This window comes from Cololabis saira, chromosome 16 (genome assembly GCF_033807715.1).
Source record: "Cololabis saira isolate AMF1-May2022 chromosome 16, fColSai1.1, whole genome shotgun sequence".
Lineage (NCBI taxonomy): Eukaryota > Metazoa > Chordata > Actinopteri > Beloniformes > Belonidae > Cololabis > Cololabis saira.
The window spans coordinates 24,297,504-24,321,878 of record NC_084602.1 but is presented as its reverse complement, the minus strand read 5'-3'; the positions used below and the strand labels follow the sequence as shown (position 1 = coordinate 24,321,878).

At 40.2% G+C, this 24,375-nt stretch overlaps 1 protein-coding gene across 3 annotated transcripts in view; it reads right to left on the bottom strand.

Annotated features, from left to right (window-relative positions):
• Positions 1-1,277: 1,277 nt before the first annotated feature.
• Positions 1,278-24,375, bottom strand: part of LOC133462274 (G patch domain-containing protein 2-like) — a 39,801-nt gene continuing 16,703 nt past the window's right edge. For all 3 annotated transcript variants that reach the window (XM_061743426.1, XM_061743427.1, XM_061743425.1), the window contains exons 9-10: positions 21,022-21,119; positions 1,278-2,458 (exon numbers count right to left, since the gene is read on the bottom strand). In XM_061743426.1, the coding sequence (XP_061599410.1) occupies positions 2,298-2,458; positions 21,022-21,119 (259 nt within the window). In that variant the 3' untranslated portion in view covers positions 1,278-2,297. The remainder of the gene's footprint in view (positions 2,459-21,021; positions 21,120-24,375) is intronic.

Below are 24,375 nucleotides of genomic sequence, written 5' to 3'. Positions count from 1 at the left end.
CCGGACAAATGCCACCTACGACAAAGGAGCCAAATCATTTTTTTTGTTTTTTTTTAATAAAAAAAAGCAAATTCCCCACTGACCTTAGACCCAGGACTCGGAGGGGGTTGCCCTCCATGCATACATAGGAGGTTCAAACACAGTTTATGACCACATTATCTCCCCTCTTCCTCATCCCCTTTCCACCCATCAGTGGACACTAGAAGCCACCAGGCAGACCAGGCATCACTCATTCACTCACCTCCTAGGTGCCTTTGTCAGGTGATTGCTGGCAGAAAAAGGAAAACAGATCAATACATCTCCCATGGGGCTGACAGGTAATCTTTACCTGGGATGAAATATGAGTGGTACCAGCCCGCTGGATTCCTTAACTGTAACAGGACAATTGACTGGCTCTACAAACACCATTCCCCTATTTCCTAGCTGTTGGAAATTCATTTTGGGCCGCAGGGTCTGGTTGAGATGTCGTTATGGCGACTGCTAATTACCAAAGTGGCAGGTGAGCCATTCCTCCACTGCTACCTGAAGAAACTGCACGTGAACAGATGCATCTTCCTCCCATGTCACCGCCCTGGCACCGAAACAAACTATCGGATAAAGGAGCGGCAAAAAGCTCTCCTTAAAATACTACGGTCAATATTTGTCAACATGTTCAGGAATAAAAAGTAAAACCCGACCTGTGTGCTTCTTAATAATAAGCTGTCGATTATTGGCACGGACCAAGATTAAAGTCAAACTGAAGGAGGAAAAAGCGGAAGCAGCCGAGAGGCTTGGGGTGGCGGTGCTCTCTGCCTCAACACTTTGACTGATTCCTGTGGTGGCGTGGCGTGTCTGAGGCATCCATTTGGACTAGTGTGCACACACAGCATTTATAAATGTCATCCCTCTCCAACATGATCACATAAAGCCTTCTCAGATAGATTATAGCAGACATATAACTCACATTAATTGGCAAATCTCATTCGATTAAATGCGATTCTTCTCTTAAATAAGGCCTTAAAGTGTCTGAAAAGACACGCGTTATATAGCCGGTGATTACGTTCTTAATTTCTCTGAAAAGATATCTTGTTATAATTACAGAAAGTGCATACCAATTACTTTTGATCTTTGTGGAATTTTCTGCATATTTGATTTTTTTTTATTTATCCAAGCTCTACATGTAAGGTAAAACACTTTTTTATAACTCTCAACTAAAAATACATCCGTAAACAGACTGCAAAAGGGTTTCACCAATATGGTTCATAAGTATACTGTATAACAATGCTTTTTTTTTAAAACGAGGCTTGTTTACCGGTTTGACTCAAACTGCGGTGTTTGGTCGCTTTTTATGCTACCATTGATCCTTTAATGCATCTGATGGTGAGCGAGTCAGGGAACAGTAAACCCCAAGGGCCAGAGGAAAGTACAGCGTATGACCCTGCTCTCCTGTTTCCCACAGCTCCTCCGACTCCTCTCCACTTTCTGCGCCGCTCCAACAGAAACTGGTCCAAAACAGCCCGTTCAAATGGATTTGCAGCTGGCCTTGAACTTTAAATACTTAAAAAAATTTGAATATGGAAGGTAAGCTGGAGAGAAGAGAGGCGGTCCTCCGGGGGCTGCAACTACACTCCCTCTCTGTTGTGCTAATGCGCACCTTTGTACCAACTGTAGCTTTTCAAATCCATGCTAATAGGACGCCTGTGTTTTGTGTGGCTCGTCATCGACGTTTGCCTCTCTAAACCCTGCGGCAGCATGTGGTAGCTAAACATTTTGATGCATTTCTGCCTCAGAGCTGGCGGCTGTAGAGGCATTGTGGCCCATAAAGTGGAGCACACTCCCCCAGGACGCCGGGCTCCAACTGACCATCCTCCCAAGGTTCCTGCTGACAAGCGCTGCGCTACTGGAGTGGGCATAATTGTTGGATTGTGCGGTGGCAGGAGGCCTGGAGAGTGTGTGTGTGCGTGTGTGTGTGTGTGTGTGTGTGTGTGTGTGGAAACAGGAGGAGCGCCGAAGTCTAGAGTCAATCGAGGAGCCTCTTGAAGCTGCCTTCTAACTTGAGGAGACGGCGGAGGGCTTAACAAGGCTTGATTGCATTAACATTTGTCATGCTTAATATAATACGTGGAAGGGCTGGATCTAGCAGAAACATGCTGATTTGAAGACTAATTGTGTGCTTTGTATTTTTCATTTGTCATATAGTTTGTGCAGCAATAGGAGTTCAAGCTTCTTTTTTTTTCCTTTCTTTTTAAATTCTCTGACACAGTAGCTCCCCTTCCCGTCACTTTCTGCTGTAATTAAATGTGCCCATCAAGCCCCATTCAGGTGTGCTCGTGGTCCCCCTTAGGTGGAGACACACGCTCCCGCTGAGCAGAAGTAAAGGACTTGGGTGCATCTGGTCCCACGGCCACTATGGTTGCTGTGTTGCTGGATCCTCCTTTTGCCTCCTCTCTCTCGTGAGCTACATGAAATGGGTTGCTTGCTGCAGAAGAAAAGAAAAGAAAAAAGCAAGTGCACATCAAATTCTGGACACAGAACAAACCAATAGACGCTTGCATAAAGCTTCACTGTTTTAAGCCACTTAAATAAAACTGTAATTTAGTTCAGAACTCGCGTTCCACTCTCTGCTTTAGGTATGGTAAAAATAAAACTTTGAAGCAATCCTCTTCTAATAGGTTAAATATTAATGAGGTTTTGGTCATGTGAGCCAAATCCAATTTTTTCCCCATATGACTTGTGGGCATGGTTATTAAAAGGCCAATCTGTATTGCTCTTTTGGCTTAACACCCCGTTACCCACACCCTCTTCTGTGCTTTGTGCTGTGTGTATGTTTTTAAACTAATTCAACACACTTCACATCTCACTGATTACATTCCTTAAGAAAAAAAAAAGAAAAGAAAATCTTTCCTCTTGATCTTGCTCACCTTTAAAGCTCTTTGTCTCGGCACGTGGAGAGAAATATTTGAAAGAGAACCAGGGCCAATTTTCACAGAGGACAGAGGGACTCTAAAACAATTGTGCTCCCTAGCATGCTTTCCTGCTTTTACTACTTCACTTTGATAAATAAATCTCTCCGGATCTCCTCCAAAAAGTTAGCGGCGGTCACACAAGACATTTGCCAGGCAGTCCAATAGCAAAGGACAGGGGAACTAGAAGTGACATTGTGGCTCTGGGCTGTCTCAAAGGATTAGGCATTACAGCATTCACTGGCATGTGCTTTTGCTCGTTCCCCATATATCTGCTTGTGCCTCTTTCCAGATGACTTCTTCCCCAAACTGATCCGGCGGGCAAGATAATTGATTAATATTTCTTGAGGAAGTGATGACTAACCGTTGCTGAGGTCCAATCCAAACACTTTAGTTAAACATAGTCAAAGGACTTGATCAAAATTCAGCCGTTTTTTGTATTTGACAGACACAAAGAAACAAAGCAGGGAACATTTAGTTTGAGTGCATTATCATGCAGAAGGTGTACCACATATACCGACTCAAATCCTACATCAAGGTCATAATCAGGACACAATATTTGATTCATGTTTGTTTTTTAAGCGAACGATGAAGGTTTTTAATATTGAACCTTATGTGAAGGAATCCACAAATATTTTCCTGGCATAAAAACTCTTATAGATTAAATCCTTGAAAAGAAAATCATACTTTGATATAAACCTTTGTAAGGGTTTTGAACTCAATTTAACCAAGTAACAACAGTAACGGTCCCTTAGGATGGATCTATAACAGTTGCTGATGCATCTGTATGATGAGAAGTCAGATTAAGCTTCTTCATATACAGTGAGGTTAAACTTGGATATAAACGGCTCAACGTGTGGGAACCACATATATGTATGTAAGTTTTGCATTTAGCATGGGGTCTTATAGTCATAAATCTCTTGATTGTCGCCGTTCTTGTCTGGTTTGACTTCAGGATCCACCACCATCCCGAAATGACCAGCAACAATCTTAATCGATGAAAATGTTCATGTTCTCAAATTGACTTGATAAAAAGATATTCCAGTTTAAACCTCAGATTGTACAGAATTGACATCATTCTTGTGCACATACGTGAAAGAAAAAAAAATGCAACAATTAAGAAGAAGTTCTAAAAATAGCTTTAGCTGAGCACCCGGGAACTGAATATAGTCACGTTGCTATTACACTTACATGTAAAAGAAAAGCAAAACGGATACAAAACGCTATCACCGGAACTCTCCGTATCTCTTCCCGCTAGACTTCTCTTCAAATCAATGAAAAAGAAGACCTCGACTTTGAGGAAACTGGATCAAAACATCTTGAGTCTTTGACAAATGATTGCGGTCGCTGCTACTGCTGTTGCAAAAGTAACCAATGGAGGATGTAGGCAGCGGATGATCATTCAAACGATTATTCAAAGGCAACACCCTTATGTAATGGAGTAATGCATGATGATTAAGTAGTATTATAGAGCAACTACACCGCATTAATGAGGCCAAAAACTGCGGGAAAGTAGATTTTGATGACTTTGGATTGACTGGCTACGTCACATGCAGCTCTGCCAGAGACAAAACGCCACAAAAAGTGTTTCCATTATACTTTCCTGATAAACTGGATGATGGACACCCCTTAAAAACCACCTTGTGAAAGCGTAAAATGTTTTTTTGCAATATTTGGTCTCTTTTGGAATAAGAGACATTTCCACAGGTTTTTCTTTGGAATATTTAGGTTTTGCACAAATCCAGGGATAATGGAAACGCTACTAAGGTAACAAGCACTGTACTAGTAAAATTATTCATTTACTTCATCAAGACATAACAATTAAAACATTTCAGCAACACCCATTTTTAACAGACAAAGGTCTGTTTTTTTTTCTGCTAAATACATGAAATAAGAAAGGCAAAGGTCTGCGGGCCACTGCAAATAGGTCTGCGTCCCCTTGGCTGGGATGCTTCGCTCTTATTTTTGGTTCTCACTCCCCCTTTTAGGGAGTTTTAGGCAGCAGAACCATGATGTTGTGGTTTTAAGCACAGCCTTTCAAATCCCTGCTTTTTTTGTTGTTTTTTTTAATACTGTATTACAGTTTGCTCTGACTGAGAAAAACACTGATACGACATTAATCCGTGATTTTCCAGAAACGGAATATGACATGGTGGCTTTTCTCTGGCGACTGGGCTTTTCTCTGAAGTGTCCTAACCAGTGACATAACAATAAATCATATTTTATAAGATTATTGTAGCTTCAACGACAGTCTTAATTTGAAAAGAAGTTTAGAAAAACAATATTTTTTCTCTACCATGTCGTCAAGTAAAATTCCTTATGAGTTAATTTGTGGTTCTACGTGGTGGCTGTTTATATACAAGAACAGTTACAAAGAAAAGTACATGAAGAGAGCAGTGCAAACATGCAGGATCTGCTCACAATTAGGCATTTTTAAAGGCGACAATTCATTCAATGCATTAATAAAGTAATACCAACACATTCGCTGTAGTGGTTTTTACATCAAGGTCAGCAGAGAAATTAGAATGCAAAAGGTTTTCTGTCAGTGGGAGAATAACTGCACATACATTTATTGTGGGGAATAATGCAAAGTTGAATGGAAACACTTTACTGTCTTAATAAGTTCTCACGTGATGCTCTCTAAAAACAATCATTACAGGCCTTCCTGGAGCCCCCCACCCCCACACCCTTCTTGTTTATTAATCAGCTAATTACACATTGACAGTAATGGGCCTGCTGATTCCCGCACTTAAATGAACAGGGCTGAATAGCTCTTTAATGATTAGCCATTGTATTTCTCTCTCTTCTGGTCTCTCGCCTTCCCTCACATGCATTCTCACGCACGCTCGCACGGACACACTGCTCTTTTCGCCACTGCAAAATAGGAGATTCAAAGCAGACCTCCCAGCGAGACGGTTTACACCCGAGCGAGTAAAGAAGCACCTGACGATCTAAAAATAAAGACAGAAACCAAAGTGACAGCCGTTTGGAGTCTAAACAAAGGCAGCGTGTTGGTGGTTACAGTACGTCAACTTGTGAGGGCTCCAGCCTCCAGCAGCAGCCAAAAAAAAGCCCCACCATGAAAGTTTGGTGGAGCAGCGCAGGCAGGTGCAGGTGCAGACGGAGGAGATATGGGAGGGGGCTGAAGGACAAGAGCAGGTTGCGGAGTGGAGAAGGAGAGGGCGAAATAGTGCGGTGGGCTGCATTTCTGTCAGGAAAAGTGATGGCTGAGTGGTAGCGTTATTTGTCTTGTGCTGCCATACGGACCTCGCGCCAGCCTGGGCATTAATGAGAGGGGGCCGGACCGCCGGGCAGGAACATGGCGGGCCTCCGGCGCAGGTGATCTGTCACACGGCCGTCTCGCTCAGGCAAAGGGGACACATGAAGACGTGGGGGAGAGGAGGCCGGGCAGGGCTGACCGTGGCGTTGGCCTCTACCCGGGCACTCACACAGTACCCAACCACAATGCAAATATCACGCCTTTTAAAACCCGCCGATAGGGGGGGACAAACGGGTCTGTTGTCCCGGGCCCAGGGTGGGGGGGGGGGGGGCCCAGAACTGAAAAAAAAAAAATAATAATAATAATAAAAAAAAATATGCTGATTAAATTATGGAATCATTTTTCAAAATGTTTCAAAATATGCCTATTTGTGTGTGTGTTTTGGGGTGTTTGTTATGTTAAGTTTTGTGTCCTTATTTACTTTATTTATTTATTTTTTTTAATTTTAGTTATTTATTTATTTATTTATTTTATCTATTTTTTTTTTTTTTTTTGAGTGTGTATGGTAAAATATAAAACGGGGTATTCTGTCGAACCCTTTAAAAGAAATGTTTATATAATATAATTTACATGGATTACCCAATAAAGAAACATGTTAAAAAAAAAAATTTGTGGAAAAAATATGTAGTATTTGAGTTACATAAAAGCTTGTTATTTGTTTTCTTCCTAATTGTCCTTGTGGTCAAGAACCCCCAACACAAAAATGGTTTGGCTGCTGATCAAAATTTGATGTTATCATTTAATTCAACCATTAGAATGATCAAAATGTCCGGTCAGCACAAGTCCGGTGCTCAGAAAAGAGAAGAAGAGAAGAAGAAAATAGAGGCTTCAGAGATTCTCTACACAAATATTTTAAAAAGGGTGGTGACGGTGAAGCTGGAATTAATAAAGTCAGCGTAGACTAGAGCAAGGTAAGAAACAGAGCAGCCAACGTTTACCAACCTTGTAACTTAACCTAACTGGCTAGCTCTAATGTTAACGTCCATTAGCTTGTATAAAAACCTGAAGAGCAGAAGGAGAGGAGAGGAAGAGGGAGAAGGAGAGATCCGGGTGCAGGGGGGCCCATCTTAGATTATTTTGCCCAGGCAAGACTTAAGGCTGAATTAGGGTTCTGCGTCACACCAACGCAGAGCACACGCCGCAGCCGTGACGCCGTGCTAAACCCTTCGGACTTCTCCGTCACTCCATTTCGTCGTGGTGCAGTACCCCCCGCGACCGCTAGTTAGCGATCTTTTTCTGAATGGTTTATCCGACTTTTTCCGGTCACAGTAAATCAAAGAGATAAGGACAACTATTGTGCAAAAAACCAAAACAAAAAAAATCACATATAAACGAAAAAAAGAGCCCTGGAAGTTCACTACTGATTCAAACTGGAAACCGGAAATGCTTCGCTTCCAAGCGAACCAATCACAGCCCTCTCTGTCTGCGTGTGGTCTGCGTCTCCTCGACGCGTAGTTACAATTTTCGGGAGGTGCACGTCAGTGACGGCGCAGGTGACGGCGTGTCGTCTGCGTCGACCCAAACCACACGCCGTAGGCACAGCGCCATTTTGACGCAGAAGCATAATTCAGCCTTTACAGCTGGCCTGCATTCAGTAACTCATATTCAACATTTTAACAGTAACTGATAGCATAAAGCAGGAAGAAGGCTTGTTTGTTGGACTGAGTTGGACCTCTGGGTTGTTGGAGGGAGGAAAAGTAGAAAATGGTCAATTTAAGGCTGAGAAATGGAGTGGTCATCTAATCTAACCAGATACCTGGCCTGATAAGCTGCTGTGTTCTTTTTTTCTTTTCACAACAAGCTTCAGCACTGCTTTGGAGGTGCTAAAAGGGTAAAGAAAGAAGACAAAGCAACAGCTGGGTACCATCTCAGTAATTCCCCATAGCGCCCTGGAGGATACCTTTGGTCGCAGACCATTTTCACTCCTGATTACAGAGTTTCAAATCAACCACTAACACATAGAACAATCCACTTCCTCGGGCCGACTCAAAGATTCAGCTGTCGTGTTCACTGAGAGCAAGACGCTGCTCCTTCTAGTGGATGTAAAGAACGATCTTTCCATGCAAAAAAAAAAAAAAGGTCCCTACCGGGAAGCCTCTGCACTCAGTAAATCACAGAATCTGATTTTGCCTCCGTGCACATTTATGTCAGAATGGCAGCAAACCAAAATCCTTACATGCGGAGTGTGAAAGCTTGTCAGGGGGAATGTACATCTCCTGACGGTGGTGAGATTACTGAGGAGAGACATGGTGCAGTGGGCTGCCAAAGTAAAGATTTATACAGAACAGTTGCAGCTGCAGAAACTGACATTGGACAACATGGGATGCATGATAAATCACGGTGGACAGGGGGCACTAGACTCAAGAAGCAGGGAACTGAACTGGGTTGAGGGGGATGTGCCAAAAGGGGACTGTCCTCCTATATCATCCACAGCTTACATGTAATTTTGGATCGGATTCAGCAGCACATTCAAATACATTTATATAACAATTACACTGTGATGATCATTTTACCGTTTCTGCGGAGAACAGAAAAATATTTGAGGACATTTTTTATTTTTTTTTATTTTTTTAATAACACTGTGGGTGTATTAGCTGTCAACAAACAGCAGGATATGCTCCTGGTTCTGAATGCTGAAAATGAGGGGTACTCAGGAGCCAGAGGTGAATCCTTTTTTTACTTTTATGGGAAGAGGTTCAGCGATGGGAAGGTGAAGGACAGAGTTGCCGGCCATTCCATCACTCAATGCAATAAATGGATGCAATCTGTATCCAAGTAAAGCATTGGCTGTTTTTAAATTCCACCTCTTTTATCCAAATGAATGATGCGCCCCAGTGCAGGGCACTGTGCGGCAATATTAATATACATCACAGGTCTGCGCCCCTCACTAAATCAGGGAACCACCAGCATTTGTTATTTAAATGACAAACAGCAGCTGCAGGAATGGTACACAGAGAGGAGACAGAGAAGAAGAGGTGGACAAACCAATTCAGATTTCAATCCAGCCAAGACGCAAAGCCCAGAGCCATCACTCTAATGAAAAAAGGCAGATCCGCTGGTCTAAATACACACAAGGCCGACTTGGTGCCTTCTGCGATTGGGCAAACTCCATGTGACACTGTTTCTATACACTTCCCAATGCAAACCCTCATGTTGTTAATCACCAAATGCTTTTCATTCTGCACGTGTCTTAGAGTTACATAAACTCTTAACCAAACTCAATCGTACAGTCATTAAAGGTCTCCTAACTGGACGACCATTCAACAGGTAAATTAAATAGCTAAATTATAACATAAGCAAGATAACGTGCTCTGTAATTATGATGCTAAGCAATTCCTAGCAGTACACACACACATATATACATATATATATATATATATACATATATATATATATATATATATATATATATATATATATATACACACCGTATTTCTGGACTATAATCCGCTACTTTTTTCATAGGTTTTGAACCATGCAGTTTATACAAAGGTGCGGCTATTCTGTGGATTTTTCTTCCACCGCTCGGGCGCTCTAACCGGAATTAGAATAAAAACTAAGACAGAATAAATGCAAAGAAGAATACGCTGCTTCTTCTTTAGCAGATAGAAGTAGGTAGAAGCAGATTTCAAACAGATAAATAGATAAATAAATACCGGTTACTTTCTCTTGGTTCTGTCCAGTTTTAATCAGCAAAGTTGCTGCCGTGTTAAGACACTGTTAGGAAATGATCTATTTAGGTACAAACATGTACATCATTTACAGTTCAAAATGGTTCTGTACATGTAGTAAATGTCTAATCTAACAACATAAATATTTGCGGCTTGCAGATCTTTTTTTTTTAAATAGAGCGGATGCGGCTTATATGCAGGTGCGGCTATATCTTTTTTTTTTTTTTTTTTTTTTTTTAAATAGAGTGGATGCGGCTTATAGTCCAGAAAATACAGTATATATATATATATATATATATATATATATATATATATATATATATATATATATATATATATATATATATATATATATATATATATATATATATATATATATATATATATATATATATAGTTGGTTATCTTTACAGTTTAGATCACAGTTTACATCATAAGTAACACAGACCACACCGTTAGATAATATATATATATATCATTCTAGAGTTTTGAAATACAATACATTCAAATAAAAACTTTCAATTTTAGTCCTGGGAAAGACTTAAGATTAGGTAAATACAACCTCAGATGAACAACACCACATGACAGTACAGCCTCATAATTAATTTTGAATGTTAAGCCAGACGCAGAAGCAATTTGTAAAAGTCTAAGGTGTGTATTAACACAATGACAAGGGGGAAAGACAGCAGTTATATTCTTCTGAAAGCAGTGGTTGCTGCCTGTCAAAGTAGGAAAGGTCATAGGGCCATTTCCAAAGTAGTTGGAGTCCATCATGCTACGATGAGAAAGGTTTTTCCACTAAAGGGAAGTTTCAAGACAGTCAATCTTCCTAGAAGTGGGTGTCCCAGCAAGTTCAACACAAGGTCAGACTGTGCAATGATCAGATAAAAGCAAAAGCTAGATCTCAGGCAGTGTTTCTTGTGTCCTTGATTCGTATGTCAAATGTTTAAGTTCTTGAAAGTGCAAAGAAAAAAAGCCTTAACAAGTACGGCATACATGGAAGGGTTGCTAAGAGAGACCCCTCCTCTGCTTTGCTCTGCAGGGGCAGTGTATTGGGTGAAAAATAAATTAATAATAAAAAAAGATGTTGTATCCATGATTTAATAGTTTTAGCAGCAATAACTTGAAGTAATTGTTTTCTATATGATGTTATGTTGTCTTACATCATGGTAAGACATTTTTCTGGTGTGCTTGGGGTCAGCTCTGTTGTGTGTGATCTGATGTCAACATTTAGCTGTCAGACAGATGGCCTCACATTTGACTCCAGAATTCTTTTGAATACAGACCAGGTCATGGCTGACTCAGTGACTGCAAGGTCCACAGGATCTGAGACCGCAAAATAAGGCCAGGTCATCACCTCTCCGCCATTGTGCTTGACAGCCGATATGAGGCGTTTAAGCTGACAGGCTGTGTTTAGGTTTCACCAAATACTGTGCTAAGTATTATGGCTAAACAACTCCGCTTTGGTCTCATCTGTAAGACTTGTAGAAACTGGTTTAGATGAAAATTCGCAAACCTAAGTTATGTTATCATGTTATGTTTAGAGTGCAGTCTTTCTTTTACCCTGGGTCCTTAAACTGTAAACTCTGCGCAAACACAGGGGCATCCACTAATAACGATCAAATCAGTATACTAGAAGTAACAAAAAATTAGAGTTTAGTTACAAACAAGCAGAATTTTTGACAATCATTGACCTGTAATTGCCCAAACATACAGAGACAACCTGCTTCGTGTTACCTTGAATCCTTAACCCTCTCTATTTTCTATATCAACGTTGTCCTGTTTAGAGGTGTGAGGCGCTGGAGCCAATCTCTCTTGACAGATCATGAGCTCCATCACTGGGCCGTGCATTGCCAAACACCCATGTGTGATGACACAACTATGGTCAGTTGACCAATCAACTCGGCATGTTTTATGGACTTGGGGGGGAAGCTGGAGCACATGAAATAAACCAACACATGCAGAACATGCAACCTCCACACAGAAAGACTCCATCTGCTGTTCAATGTAAAGACAATCCCTGTCGTTCCCTTTGCAGTGCACAGCAACAACACCATTATTCACTATTCAACTCATCGCTCTCATCTGGTCTTGTTCCTGATTATTTCAAAATGGCAGTCATACATCCTCTCCTTAAAAAACCCTCACTAGACCCAGATATCCTCAATAACTTCCGGCCAATCTCAAAACTACCATTTATCGCTAAAGTTTTAGAAAAAGTAGTGGCAGATCAAATTATTTCTTTTATGAACGGTAATGACCTCTTCGAGAGATTTCAGTCGGGTTTTAGAGCAGGTTTTAGCACAGAAACGGCACTTCTTAAGGTTTTAAATGATCTTCTTTTAGCAGCTGATCGTGGTCAACACTCTGTTCTACTCCTGTTGGATCTATCTGCGGCTTTTGACACTGTTGATCATAATATTTTAATTGAGCGTCTTAAAAATTGGGTGGGCATTTCAGGGTTGGTTTTAGATTGGTTCCGTTCTTATCTGTCCGAAAGGTCTTTCTGTGTAGAAATTGGTCATTTTCAGTCATCTTCATCACCATTAGATTATGGAGTTCCTCAAGGTTCTGTTCTCGGTCCATTACTGTTCTCCATTTACATGCTTCCTCTAGGTCATATTATTACAAAACACAATATTAAATACCATTTCTATGCCGATGATACACAATTATACCTTTCCTTTGATAATAGCAACTCCAATCAACTAAATAACCTCCACATGTGCATTGCAGATATCTATAACTGGATGGCATCAAACTTTTTACAATTTAACTCAGAGAAGACAGAAATCCTCATCATAGGCCCAGACTCATCACAAAATCATATTTCTTCCCATCTTGGTCCCCTTTCATCCAACATCACCACTTCTTGTAGAAACCTCGGTATTATATTTGACAAACACCTCAATTTCGACCAGCATATAAATTCCGTTGTCCAATCATGCTTCTTCCATCTTAGAAAAATATCCAAAATCAGGTCATTTCTTTCATCTAAAAACTTAGAGACAGTTATACATGCATTTATTTCATCCCGGTTAGATTACTGCAATTCACTTTTTTCATGCCTCACTCAGCAAAATCTAAATAAACTACAGTTAATTCAAAATGCAGCAGCCAGACTCATTACCCGGTCCAACAGGAGAGAACATATCACACCAATTTTAAAGTCCCTTCACTGGCTCCCAGTCCGTTTTAGAGTGGATTTTAAAATTTTAATTATTACTTTTAAGGCTCGTATGGGGCTAGCTCCTGATTACATAGCTGACCTCCTGACCCCATACGAGCCTGAACGCACCCTGAGATCCTCTGGTGGGTCATTCCTGGCCATTCCTTGGTCCAACTTAAAGACCAAGGGTGACCGGGCCTTTTCTGTTTTAGCCCCTCGCTTATGGAATGACCTGCCGGAGGAGATCAGGGTAGCTAACACACTGTCTTCTTTTAAGTCACTTTTAAAAACTCACTATTTTAGACTTGCGTTTAACTGATTGTATTATTTGTCTGTTTTTATCTCTCAATTGTGTCTTAATTGTACTAATTGTTTGTTTCCTGTTTTTAATTGCATGTAAAGCACTTTGTGACTTGTTTTGGAAAAGTGCTCTATAAATAAAGGTATTATTAGGGCCCGAGCACTGAAAGTGCGAGGACCCTATTGTATCTGTGATGTTTATTATTATTATTATTATTATTATTATTATTATTATTCTCGCCATAAATAAATTGCCTTTTTGGAGGCCTTAAAATGCCCAAAAACTCACCAAATTTTGCACACGCTTCCAGAGTCGCGTAAAATTACGTATTTTATGGGCGACAGGCATGGGTCAAAAAGGATTAGGCTCTATAGCGCCACCTATTTTATGTTTTTGACGAGCCCCACAATATGGTTTGACTTACAGCAATGACCTTTATGTGTCTATTATATCAGACAAAGAGCTACAAAAAAGTCTCTTGGACCCATGCTCTAAGTTACACAGGAAGTCCGGCATTTTGAACAGAAAATGTCATTTTTTATGAATTCTGATCATTTCTAGGCCTCGTACTTTAACGAACTCCTCCTAGAGATTTTATCAGATTGGCTCACAACTTGGTTTGTACAATCTAGACACATGGCCGACGCTAAATTGCGAAGCTTTTACGTTTTTAGTAGAGGGCTTGACCGTAGTGATCCGGCGAAGTTTGGGGTCATTTTTAAGGCTCGCCATGAAACACCAATTGGCTGTAATTCAGCAATACATGATTTGATGTGGTTGAAAACGTATGTGCATGATTGTAGGCTGAGCCTGAACCCATCTGTGGTGGAATATTCAGGATCGGTTGTAGCGCCACCTGTTGGCACCAGGAATTGTCATGTCTTCTAGTATGCATCTGTGCTCAAAGGGAGATGAGCGGATGGATCTCAAAGTTGGTCAGATAAATAGGTAAGACATTGACGATGGCTGACAGAGAAAACTGTAAGTTTTTCTCAAAGGGCGTCGCTGTTAGAGGTTGTCAAATTTCGGTGTCTCGCCATGAACATAAAAGTTGTTTTAACTTTCAAATACTTGGTCCAAATTGACCCAAAATCAATACATTTAATCAGGCTTCCATTCTGATATCCATTCTATATTTGGGACAGTTTGTCACCGACTTTATTCAAAATATGAACTCATTTTGAAATAAATCTTTACTTTGTCATGCAATGTCGAATTAACTTCTAACTTCGTAAAAATATTGTTGAAAATTATATGATTTGAGCATTGTATGTGCAAGAGGCGATTTATAATGAATGTTTTGAGTTGGATTAGAAGCATGAAGCTGTCTGCGGGCCGCGTGCGCGCAGACCGCGGGAACGCGCAGCCGCAGCTCCTGGAAGCTGTCGGGGGCGGGGCGGGGGAGGGGGGTTGTTGCAACTTGCAGCAACATGTGGAGTCACGCCGTCACGTCACGTAAGTTGTATTGTGGTTTTTTAATGCGTGTTGCAATTATTTTATTTTATTATATTATTATATTATTATTGAGCTTCCATCCGCGATCCCGATCAGGAGCGCGCGGCCGCGCGCGGCCACGCGCGGCCACGCGCAGAGCCGAGAGCCAATTTCTGCCCATTTCTGCAGCTTTGCCAAAAAATGCTACCTAAAGGTTTTCCACCTTTGTAGAGCCACAACTTTACTGTGTTTTACTCCCTAAACCACTTCCTTTTCACCCTCCTTGTCTCTTGCCAGGCCGTCATTGTAAATAAGAATTTTCTTAATGACCTGCCTGGTTAAATAAAGGCGAATGACTGAATGAATATCAAATAAAGCCATAGAATTGTTGTTTTTTTTCTCTTTATCGTATAATGTTCACAAAGTGTAATGCATTCATGTCATGGGTCGTGTATTTTGAAGGATCAAATAATCAACATCCCATTATCCATTTTACATCGTGCAAGAAATGATGCAAACTTTGAAAATCGACTGTGCGCATGCGCAGAACCCAAACGTAGCATTTTTTCGGCAGGGAGCAGAAATTGGCAGAACACCGGCTGGGACGGACCTGATGCTCTGATGCGACAGGTCTCTGCTCACACTGACTGTACGTTCATACACGGACGTAATATGGGGGGGGGGGGGGGACATGTATCCTGCACTTTTTCAAAAGGCAGTTTTGGTCCCCTGCAGTTTTTACCGTCCAAAAACAATGTTACGCTATATTAAATGGAGACAGGTCAGCACTAGGACCAAGCGGAAAACGGCCGCTCAAGCTGAAGCCTGTTGTTAACATGTTGGGCGTTTGGTCTGCCTGGGTCACGTCAGCTAGACGGATTTTAAGAATAAGAATAAGAATTACTTTATTAATCCCCAAAGGGAAATTCCTTTGTATGGCAGCTCATCTACTGTACCATTTGCAGAAGAGAAGCTCTTCTGAATATCTCTTGGATGAGTTGATTATGTTGAAATGTTAATAGATAACCCTTCTGTGGTCTTTTGGTCAAATTGACCCATATTCACTTTTCTTTTATATCAAAAATATGATTTTCTTCCATATAACTGCCTCTGTTACACTCATTTCAAATAAAATTGATGATCACTACCAGAGCTGGTAGAGTAGCCAAAAATTGTACTCAAGTAAAAGTACTGTTACTTCAGAATAATATGACTCAAGTAGAAGTAAAAAGTAGTCATCCAAATAATTACTTGAGTAAAAGTAAAAAAAGTACTTGGTGAAAAAACTACTCAAGTACTGAGTAACTGTTGAGTAACGTCTGATTTATTTTTTTAACACAACCATTCAAAAAGACAAAAGTACAAAATAATCACCTTCAGGCAAATTAAAATCAATAAAATAAATTAAAATTAATAAAAAAATGAAAAATAGCTTAAATTAAAATAAGCGTAAAGTAAATTCAAGAACTTTAATAAATAATAAAATAACAGAATAAAAAAATAAATTAAGCACCAGTAGCACAAAATTTCAAGCCTTTGTACTTTTCTTTTTCAACCAGGCAGAACTAGAACAAACATGAACTCATAGAAACTCTGTGTGTGTTTGAGTCTGTGTAAATGTGACAAAACATGCAAAAACAAACCTTTTTCCCAAAGAATCACTCAGTGATGTCATGAGATTGTACACGGATAAAAAGGATAAAAGAAAAGTAACAGCTCAACGTAGCCTAATGTAGCGGAGTAAGAGAAACAGTTTCTTCTTCACAAATCTACTCAAGGAAAAGTAAAAAGTACAGTTATCCAAAACTACTCCTAAAAGTACAAAATTTCCCAAAACTTACTCAAGTAAATGTAACGGAGTAAATGTAACTCGTTACTACCCTCCTCTGATCACTACTTGCATTGAATTATGGATATTTTATTCAATTTCTCCCCTCCTGTGATATTCAATTTGACCCACCAACCACTGGCTGGTGCTGGGTGGTGGTCCAAACATTTTAAATGATTTCATTTCATTTTCACATATACCCGTCTGTGATAATCCATCAATTTATATGCCTCTGAGTTTAACTATAGTCAAAAAAATTCAGAATTTCGGCTTATCTTTATCTATCTCAAAAATGAGCTATGATTTTATGTAAATGAGGTCTATTGACCATTCATTCCAAAAATAAGTGTAAAATTGGTGGTAATGAGTTGGAGTGAAGTTGACTAACAAGGTGAAACACAGAATTGGGTGATAATTAAAGCTACATGCTTTACAACCAGTAAAACCACAAAGGGAACAGTAAACTTAAAAGTAACAATAGAAAACTAGAAGAACTACTAGAAAACACAGTGAACTGAAAGAGTTTGAGTTTTCTTTTTTTTTTTTTTTTACCTTGTCTGCACACATATTAATGATTGAAACAAGAGGAAAATTGGTTCAAAACGAGCCGGCAATGGCACAGTGTCTGCCCGGCTTTAAACAGAACCGCAGCCAGTACTCGAGTTGTAAAAAAAAATCAGGGGGGATGGTGGATTTGATCATATGGGGACAGATAATTTGTGCTGATTACAAATAATATAATATATTACAAATAATAGCAGTGACCAAAACACCTGCAGAAATACTGCAGGAATGACATAGCAGCAGTTAAATGCAGCCTTCTGTAAGCTTTAAATATCCACTGGGCTTACATCAAATACATCAAAACACAACAATAAAAAACACTTTTCTGAACTTATCAATATGACTCTGTCCTTCACAGGATAAGTAACATGGATCACTGCAAAAACTCAAAATCTTAACAAAAATATTTGTCTTATTTCTAGTGAAAATGTCTCATTTTAGTAAAAAAAACTTCATTACACTTAAAACAAGACTCATAACTGAAAAAAACACACCATTTTCATCTGTTTCACCTGTTCACCTGTTTTCACTTAAAATAAGTAGAAAAATCTGCCAGTGGAACAAGATTTATTGCTTGTAATGAGAAGATAAATCTTGTTTAATTTTATTTATTTTTTTACATTTATCGTATTTTTAATATTCTCTTTTTGGGGGGGGCTGGAAGGAGGGGCGTTGGCCATGAGTGCGAGGGCCCGTTCATCGCTGCTTGCAGCTTTAATTATTATTATTATTATGTCTCCGGTCACTGTCTGCATTATTCAGTCAGCGCTGGATAAAACACAGCGTTGAAAACAATACCAATAAAAAGAGTACACGTTCTCCCCAGTTGGGAAGACACACATCTGCGCTGGCCTCAGTTCCCTTAGGTGTCAAAAGTATTCACATTCATTACTCAGGTAGAAGTATAGATACTAGAGTTTAAAAATACTCCTGTAGAAGTTGAAGTAACTACTTAAAGTATAAAAGTAAAAGTAATGTAAGGGGGGAAAAAGCCATTAAGGACAAAAGTCATTGAAAATGAATGCATCTTAGTATAATGCAAATATATTAAAGAAGCATATATGTGTACTATTGAGCATTAACATGTGTTTCAGAGAGCAGGAGATATGCTGACTAGTTGCCTATAAGTATTGTAATGGTGCAAAAAAGTCAAACTTCAGAGGCATGTTATCATTTATCCTAACCTTTATTGGAATGTACATTCAAGTTTAGTTGCAGGAATCTGAGGGAACGGATGTAAGAACAAAACTGGACAAGAACATCTGAAACAACCACCACCAAATTCACTCTATCCGGATGGAGCAATTTAACTGGATAGTTTTTTTTTAAAGGCCGAAATGAAATAGAGTAACAAGGCTGTTTTTAAAATGTAAGGCGTAAAAAGTACAGATAATTGCGTGAAAATGTAAGGAGTAAAAGTAAAAAGTCATCTGAAAAATAATTACTCCAGTGAAGTATAGATAACCAAAATTTCTACTTAAGTAAGGTAACGAAGTATTTGTACTTCGTTACTTGACACCCCTGCTTGCCGCTGCTGGAGGTTGAAGTGTTAGCGTTGCTAGAGGAGAGAGCTTCAGCAAGAGAGAGAGACGCCGGCCTGACGAGTAGCCCAGAAGTTGAGTGTTAAATTCCAAATACAGCCAGTCTCTGCCTCTCTACCACTGTGGTTCAAAACCTTTTTTATGCTATACCAGTAGGTTGAACCTGCACGGCCCTGTCAGACAGCTGTCTACCACCGTCCCTGTGATGGACTGATTTCATCGTCTGCGTGGAGTTTGCGTTGATCCTCATCCCCCAGTTACACCTTGTATTCTCCATCATGTATATTCACACACTACTAATTTCACCCCTGTTTCACCTTTCAGCTCCGGAGCTGTAATAGCAGAGGAATTAAATTTGACATTAGTGACAGAAAACTTCACTAACTTTAATGACCTTTTTGTTTGTTCGTTTGTTTTTTCTTTTAAGATTCATACATGTCTGAACATACTTTACAGCTATCTTTCACTGCAACTTGCCTACTTGGTAACACAATACAATTTTTTTTATGTTGAGTTTTCAAGGTTACTGTAAATCGAGGTAAAACAAATTTGCACATCACAGTAACCTTTTGTTTATGCTCACTACTGGCTGAAGAAGTTTTAGATTAAATGGGGGCCACTGCATGTGTGATATAATCTGGCATTTGCAGTTTTGCATGTCAGAAATATCAATCATTTATGGAATATGCACCAAACACAGTCAACATAACAGAGGCAATAGTTGTGTTTCCATTACTAGAACCGCACAAAGCCTAAATATTGCAAAGAAAAACCTGTGATGGAAATCTCTAGAATCTTAAAAACTGTCAACTACTGCAAAAACCTTTTTATACTTCACTAAGTGGTTTCTCAGATGTCGATAGTCCAGTTTAGTGCAAAATTGCCAGGGAACCACTTTTGTCGCATTTCCACATCTCTGGCAGGGCTGAGTGTGACGTAGTTGGTCAGTCTAAAGTCATCAAACTCTAGTTAGCAGCTGTTTCTGGCTTCATTAATATGATGAAGTTGTGCTATAACGCTATTTATCATTATGCATTACATAAGGGCTTTGCCTCTGAATAATCATTTGAATGATCATCGGATGCCTTCATCCTCAGTTGGCTATCAGACAGTCGCAATAATATGTCCAAAACTAAGATGTTTTCGTCCATCTTCTTCAAAATTGTCCTCTTTGCTTTGAAAAGAAGTCGCACAGGATGAGATGCTGTTACGCTCACGCAAAGAAAAAAACTGTTCACTAGACACATTCAACATTTTAGTATTATATTATAGTATAGTATTGTTCTTTTTAGTATTTTTGTGGATTTTTCGTGTAGGAATTGTTATTTCTGTGGCCTTTTTGTGTAATTTAAAATGTAAGCATGTCGTGATTATCAAGGAGAACCTTGGCTAATGATTGTGGAGCCTCGAAACTGTAGTCATTTTCCATTTTTCTGGTATTTATTGTGCAAGTTAAACATTTTGCGCTGTGGACGACTGTAGTGATAAAACGTTCCGGATTGAAACGGCTCTGGAAACTCAGACCGGGGTTGAAAGTGTCTGTTGTCAGAAAACAGCCGCTTCAGTAACATTTCACCGTGCCATTGTGATTTACTGAGTCATATCTCCTCTACCTTACAACGTTTATTTGTATGTACATTACATACTTATAACTATCCTCAAGTAGATTTTTGTTTAAAAAGAACATTTGTATTTTCTTTAAAAGACTAGTGATTGACTTTATATGTATGCTGTGTCTAAAAAAATGACTACATGAAAAAATGTGTTACAACCCATCATGAAAACAGAAAAAACGTTGATACAGTATGTGAGTGTTTTGAGCTGCTTCTGGCCTGAAGTTTTGTCTCACAAAGTTCAATTATCTGTGTGTTACAGCATGATTTGAAACTTGTTTTAACTATTTGTTGTAAAGTGGCCTTGTGTTTATGAAAGGCGCTTAGAGATAAAATGTATTATTATAATTATTACATCCAACACTGTGGCATTATAAACAAGACCATAATGAAATCCATAATGTCCCCTCTAAACTTTAAATAGTGATATATTGAAATTGAACTGTGATCACAGATTTTCACAGGCAAAAATGTTGGGTCAGGAGAAAATGTGAGAGCTGAATAATTCTGTAGGAATCCATCCAACATTGTCACACCTGAATCCCAAGAATCAGGCACTTGAATGGCTGAAAACATAGAGGTACAAAGTATCTACACTTCAAAGATGATATTTCATCTCTACCCCGGTATTCTACACTGGTGGGGATATTTCAGTGATGCCGGTGTGTGAGGTGTTACCTGATGGTGTGATGCGAACAGCCTCTGTTTCCCTCCTCCTCGTGTTTGCTGAGCACAACAGTCCTGGAGTGAAATTAGTCTGCCAGCAGGGGTGAAGACTGATAGAAGGAGAAAAAAAAAAGTACTCACAGCATGATGATCCAGCTCCTATCGATAATACATATACCGTATAAAAATGTAGAAGTTTAATAACGCCACAGAGGCTGGTAAGAGCAAGCTCGGCACATCTGCAAACCACTTTTAGCTTACATCCCACATCTAGTCTATATTTTACAACAAATAATTTTTCTCTACATTAATATTTTCACCAGAGAACCTTCAATAAGGAGAGATGCTGAGCACGAGTCGTCGCAGAGTTCACATAAACAAATTACACCTGCTCCAAGCCTCCTGCGTGTCACGTGACCCAAGCCCTGAAATAGTAAAAGCACCCCTGTGAGCTTAATAGCACTGACTTATGAGATGCTATGTTAGGGTCAAGGTCTTCTCCATGATGTGGGGAAGGAAGCAACTGGCATGTGTGTTTGCGTAAGAGAGGAAGTGGCAGGAACAAAAAGACAGAAAGGAATCTTGTCAATTACAGATGTGAGGATTTAACTTGAGTTGTGGCATTATGCTGGCTCTGACTTGGCAAAACTGCATCCTAGTGAAAAAAAAAGGATTATATGTTCTCTGAAAATCCAAATGAGCCAGTAAAAAGAAACAATTGACACAGGGAAGAACGGCTCTTGTTAAGCAGAGCGAGCTGCAAGACGCTCACGACCCTGACAGGCACGCGCTACCATGAGGCCCTGTCAGGCCAGCTCTTTAACTGGAAGTGTGGTCCATGACCTCAGTGCCCATAAATCACATGACGGGTACGCAGGCCCTGCGTGTTGAGAGCTGTTCGGGGCACACTTTGAGCGAAGTCCCTATGTTGTATAATCAATAGATATAAAAATAAATGGCCTGACCGTTATTCTCTCCCTGCTACCCCTCTCTAATAAAATCCCAGTAATGCATATTTCATTTACTTTTATACTTATTGATTACCTGTACTCCAGTTAGTAAATCATGCGCCTATCGATCCCTCAATCGTACCTCTGTCGAACAGCACATAACCAGCCATTTGCTCCCCTGATAAAGAGCTCAGACATTGAACTCCCCACAGTAAATCTTTGCAAACTAACTTTTTAATTCCAAATCGATCCACATTTAAACGTCGCATTATTTCACGAGGCACGCCTGCGGTATTAAAAGTAATACCCAGATGCATTTGGTCCTAATGTATGAAGGCCCGTCCCTCCATTACTTTCCCTGCAGCATTAAGGCTGAGACTGGCCGGGGCCACGGCTGCCCGGAGGGACGCGCGGGGCCTTCCCCGCCACGGAGCGGCGGGCCACGCGGGGCCACCAGAAGCCCACTGAGCCACTCAGCACAATGCTAATCAAACACGAGAACACTATCAGCTGGCTCATTAACCAAGGCATAACACCACCATTCATCTTAGAGCACAAACCAAAAGGCTTTTTATACGCGTGCTAGACGGCTCAGTGCAGAACTGAAGGCTGGGGTTCAGGAAAAGAAACAGCTCAAAACTAAATTGCGCTGTTGTTATTATTTAACATCTGTTACTTCATCAGTTTTACAAGCTTGACAGATGGTTATGCCTGCTTTACTGAAACTCTGATGAGAAAACAAAGATTGACTTTGAGGCATTGAGCAATAAAAACACAAGTGAAACGCGCTGGAAATGCTCGACAACTTCATCCTCTAAATTCTACAAAAGACACAAGGACAATGAGGAAAAAGTGTCCGGAATAGACGTTTCAGGTCATACGAGACGCTTTTAAATGCAGTACAAGTCCCTCACGGTGCAGGCTAAAACAGCACTGACACAGGGTCAATTGTAATTTTGGGGCCCACATCCAAAACCAAATATATCAATTAAGAATAATAAATCAAAAGTGGAGTAAGGAGCAGCAGATACAAAATGGCCATCTATTTTCATTAAGGTACATGGCACTTAAGGTGTGAGGAGGATCTCAAGATTAATAGAGGTATTCAAATGAATCAAAAAGGATTAGGGTCTCCAGGGGACCTAATCAATAGCACCAAATCAATAATCAATAGGCCACTCACACCAATATACTAACTGCTGACACTGTGATCTCACAATTAAAATGAAAACTGGGAAGGGAGTGGCATAAGACTATGATTTATCTCACAGTGCAAGTGTCATTTAGAAATAAATAAGTCAATAGATAAAAGCTGCTGCGTCCCTGCTCAGGTGGGAGACGGTGATGCATTTTAACGCGGCCACCGGCCCCGAGCATTAGCGTCGTCTGTGTTCACACACAGATGCTACGGGGAGGAGCATGCCATTAATACTGTTGACACGTCTACGGCGGAGAAAACACCTGAAAACAACAAGGCGTATGAATTAGACATCAAGAGAAATCAAATTAAATGTGAAGTTCATTGTTGCTCTGAGAAAGCGTTTTTGCGGAGTGTTTGGGATGAACCCGTTTGAACCGGATGGGTACCGCGAGCGCGGAGCTGACTCGTAAGGACAAAGCAGCCATCTCATCGGAGTTGGATTTGAACAGCTTGGGGAGATAGATTCAGCTTGTGCCGTCCAACCACAACACATCAGAAGCCCCTCTCGTCAACCTCCCCCTGCCACCCCCTCTCCCTCGTTCATTTGGGAGTATGATTTATACTTTTTGAAGTGAAGGGTCTTGAATCCCACTATAAAGGAATTAAGAGATATCCCCTGAGTCTGTCATTCAAATGAGAGCATGGCAGGGATATGAGGGCTTCTTAATAGAAGAAATTAGTATTCACAATGCCTTAAACTGGAATCTAAAGGAACCTTTCAGGTGGAGAAGAAAGGGCCAGTTTAGAAAAGAAAGCCCTAAGAAGTCAGGGGCTTTTTCGTAGCAGTCGTGTTTTTCCCCTTCATCAAGGAGTTCTGGAGCGCTCTGAGAAATTACCCAAGAGATAGAGAAGGAAAGAAGTGCGCGTGTGAAGCAAAAATTAAGAATGCACCATAAATAGGCAGCGTGGAAACAACACAATGAGGAGTCCCGCAGTCGTGAGGCCAGGAGGGTTGCTCAGTTTCTCAGTAGACTCCCGCACAGTTCCAACAGTCCCGGGGATGACTGGGAGCAATGTGACGCTTTGACAAACATCTTCTGGATTTTTTTGTTTGTGTGGACTCCCAGAAATCTTGGTATTTCAATCTGTATTAAATCAACGTAGACTAAGACATTTTTTTATTTTTTTGTATTGGGGAACACTGACCTTGAAAACTAGCGAGCAGAGCTGCAATCAAGTTTAACTTGTGTGAATAACTGTGGTCAATTCAGCTCA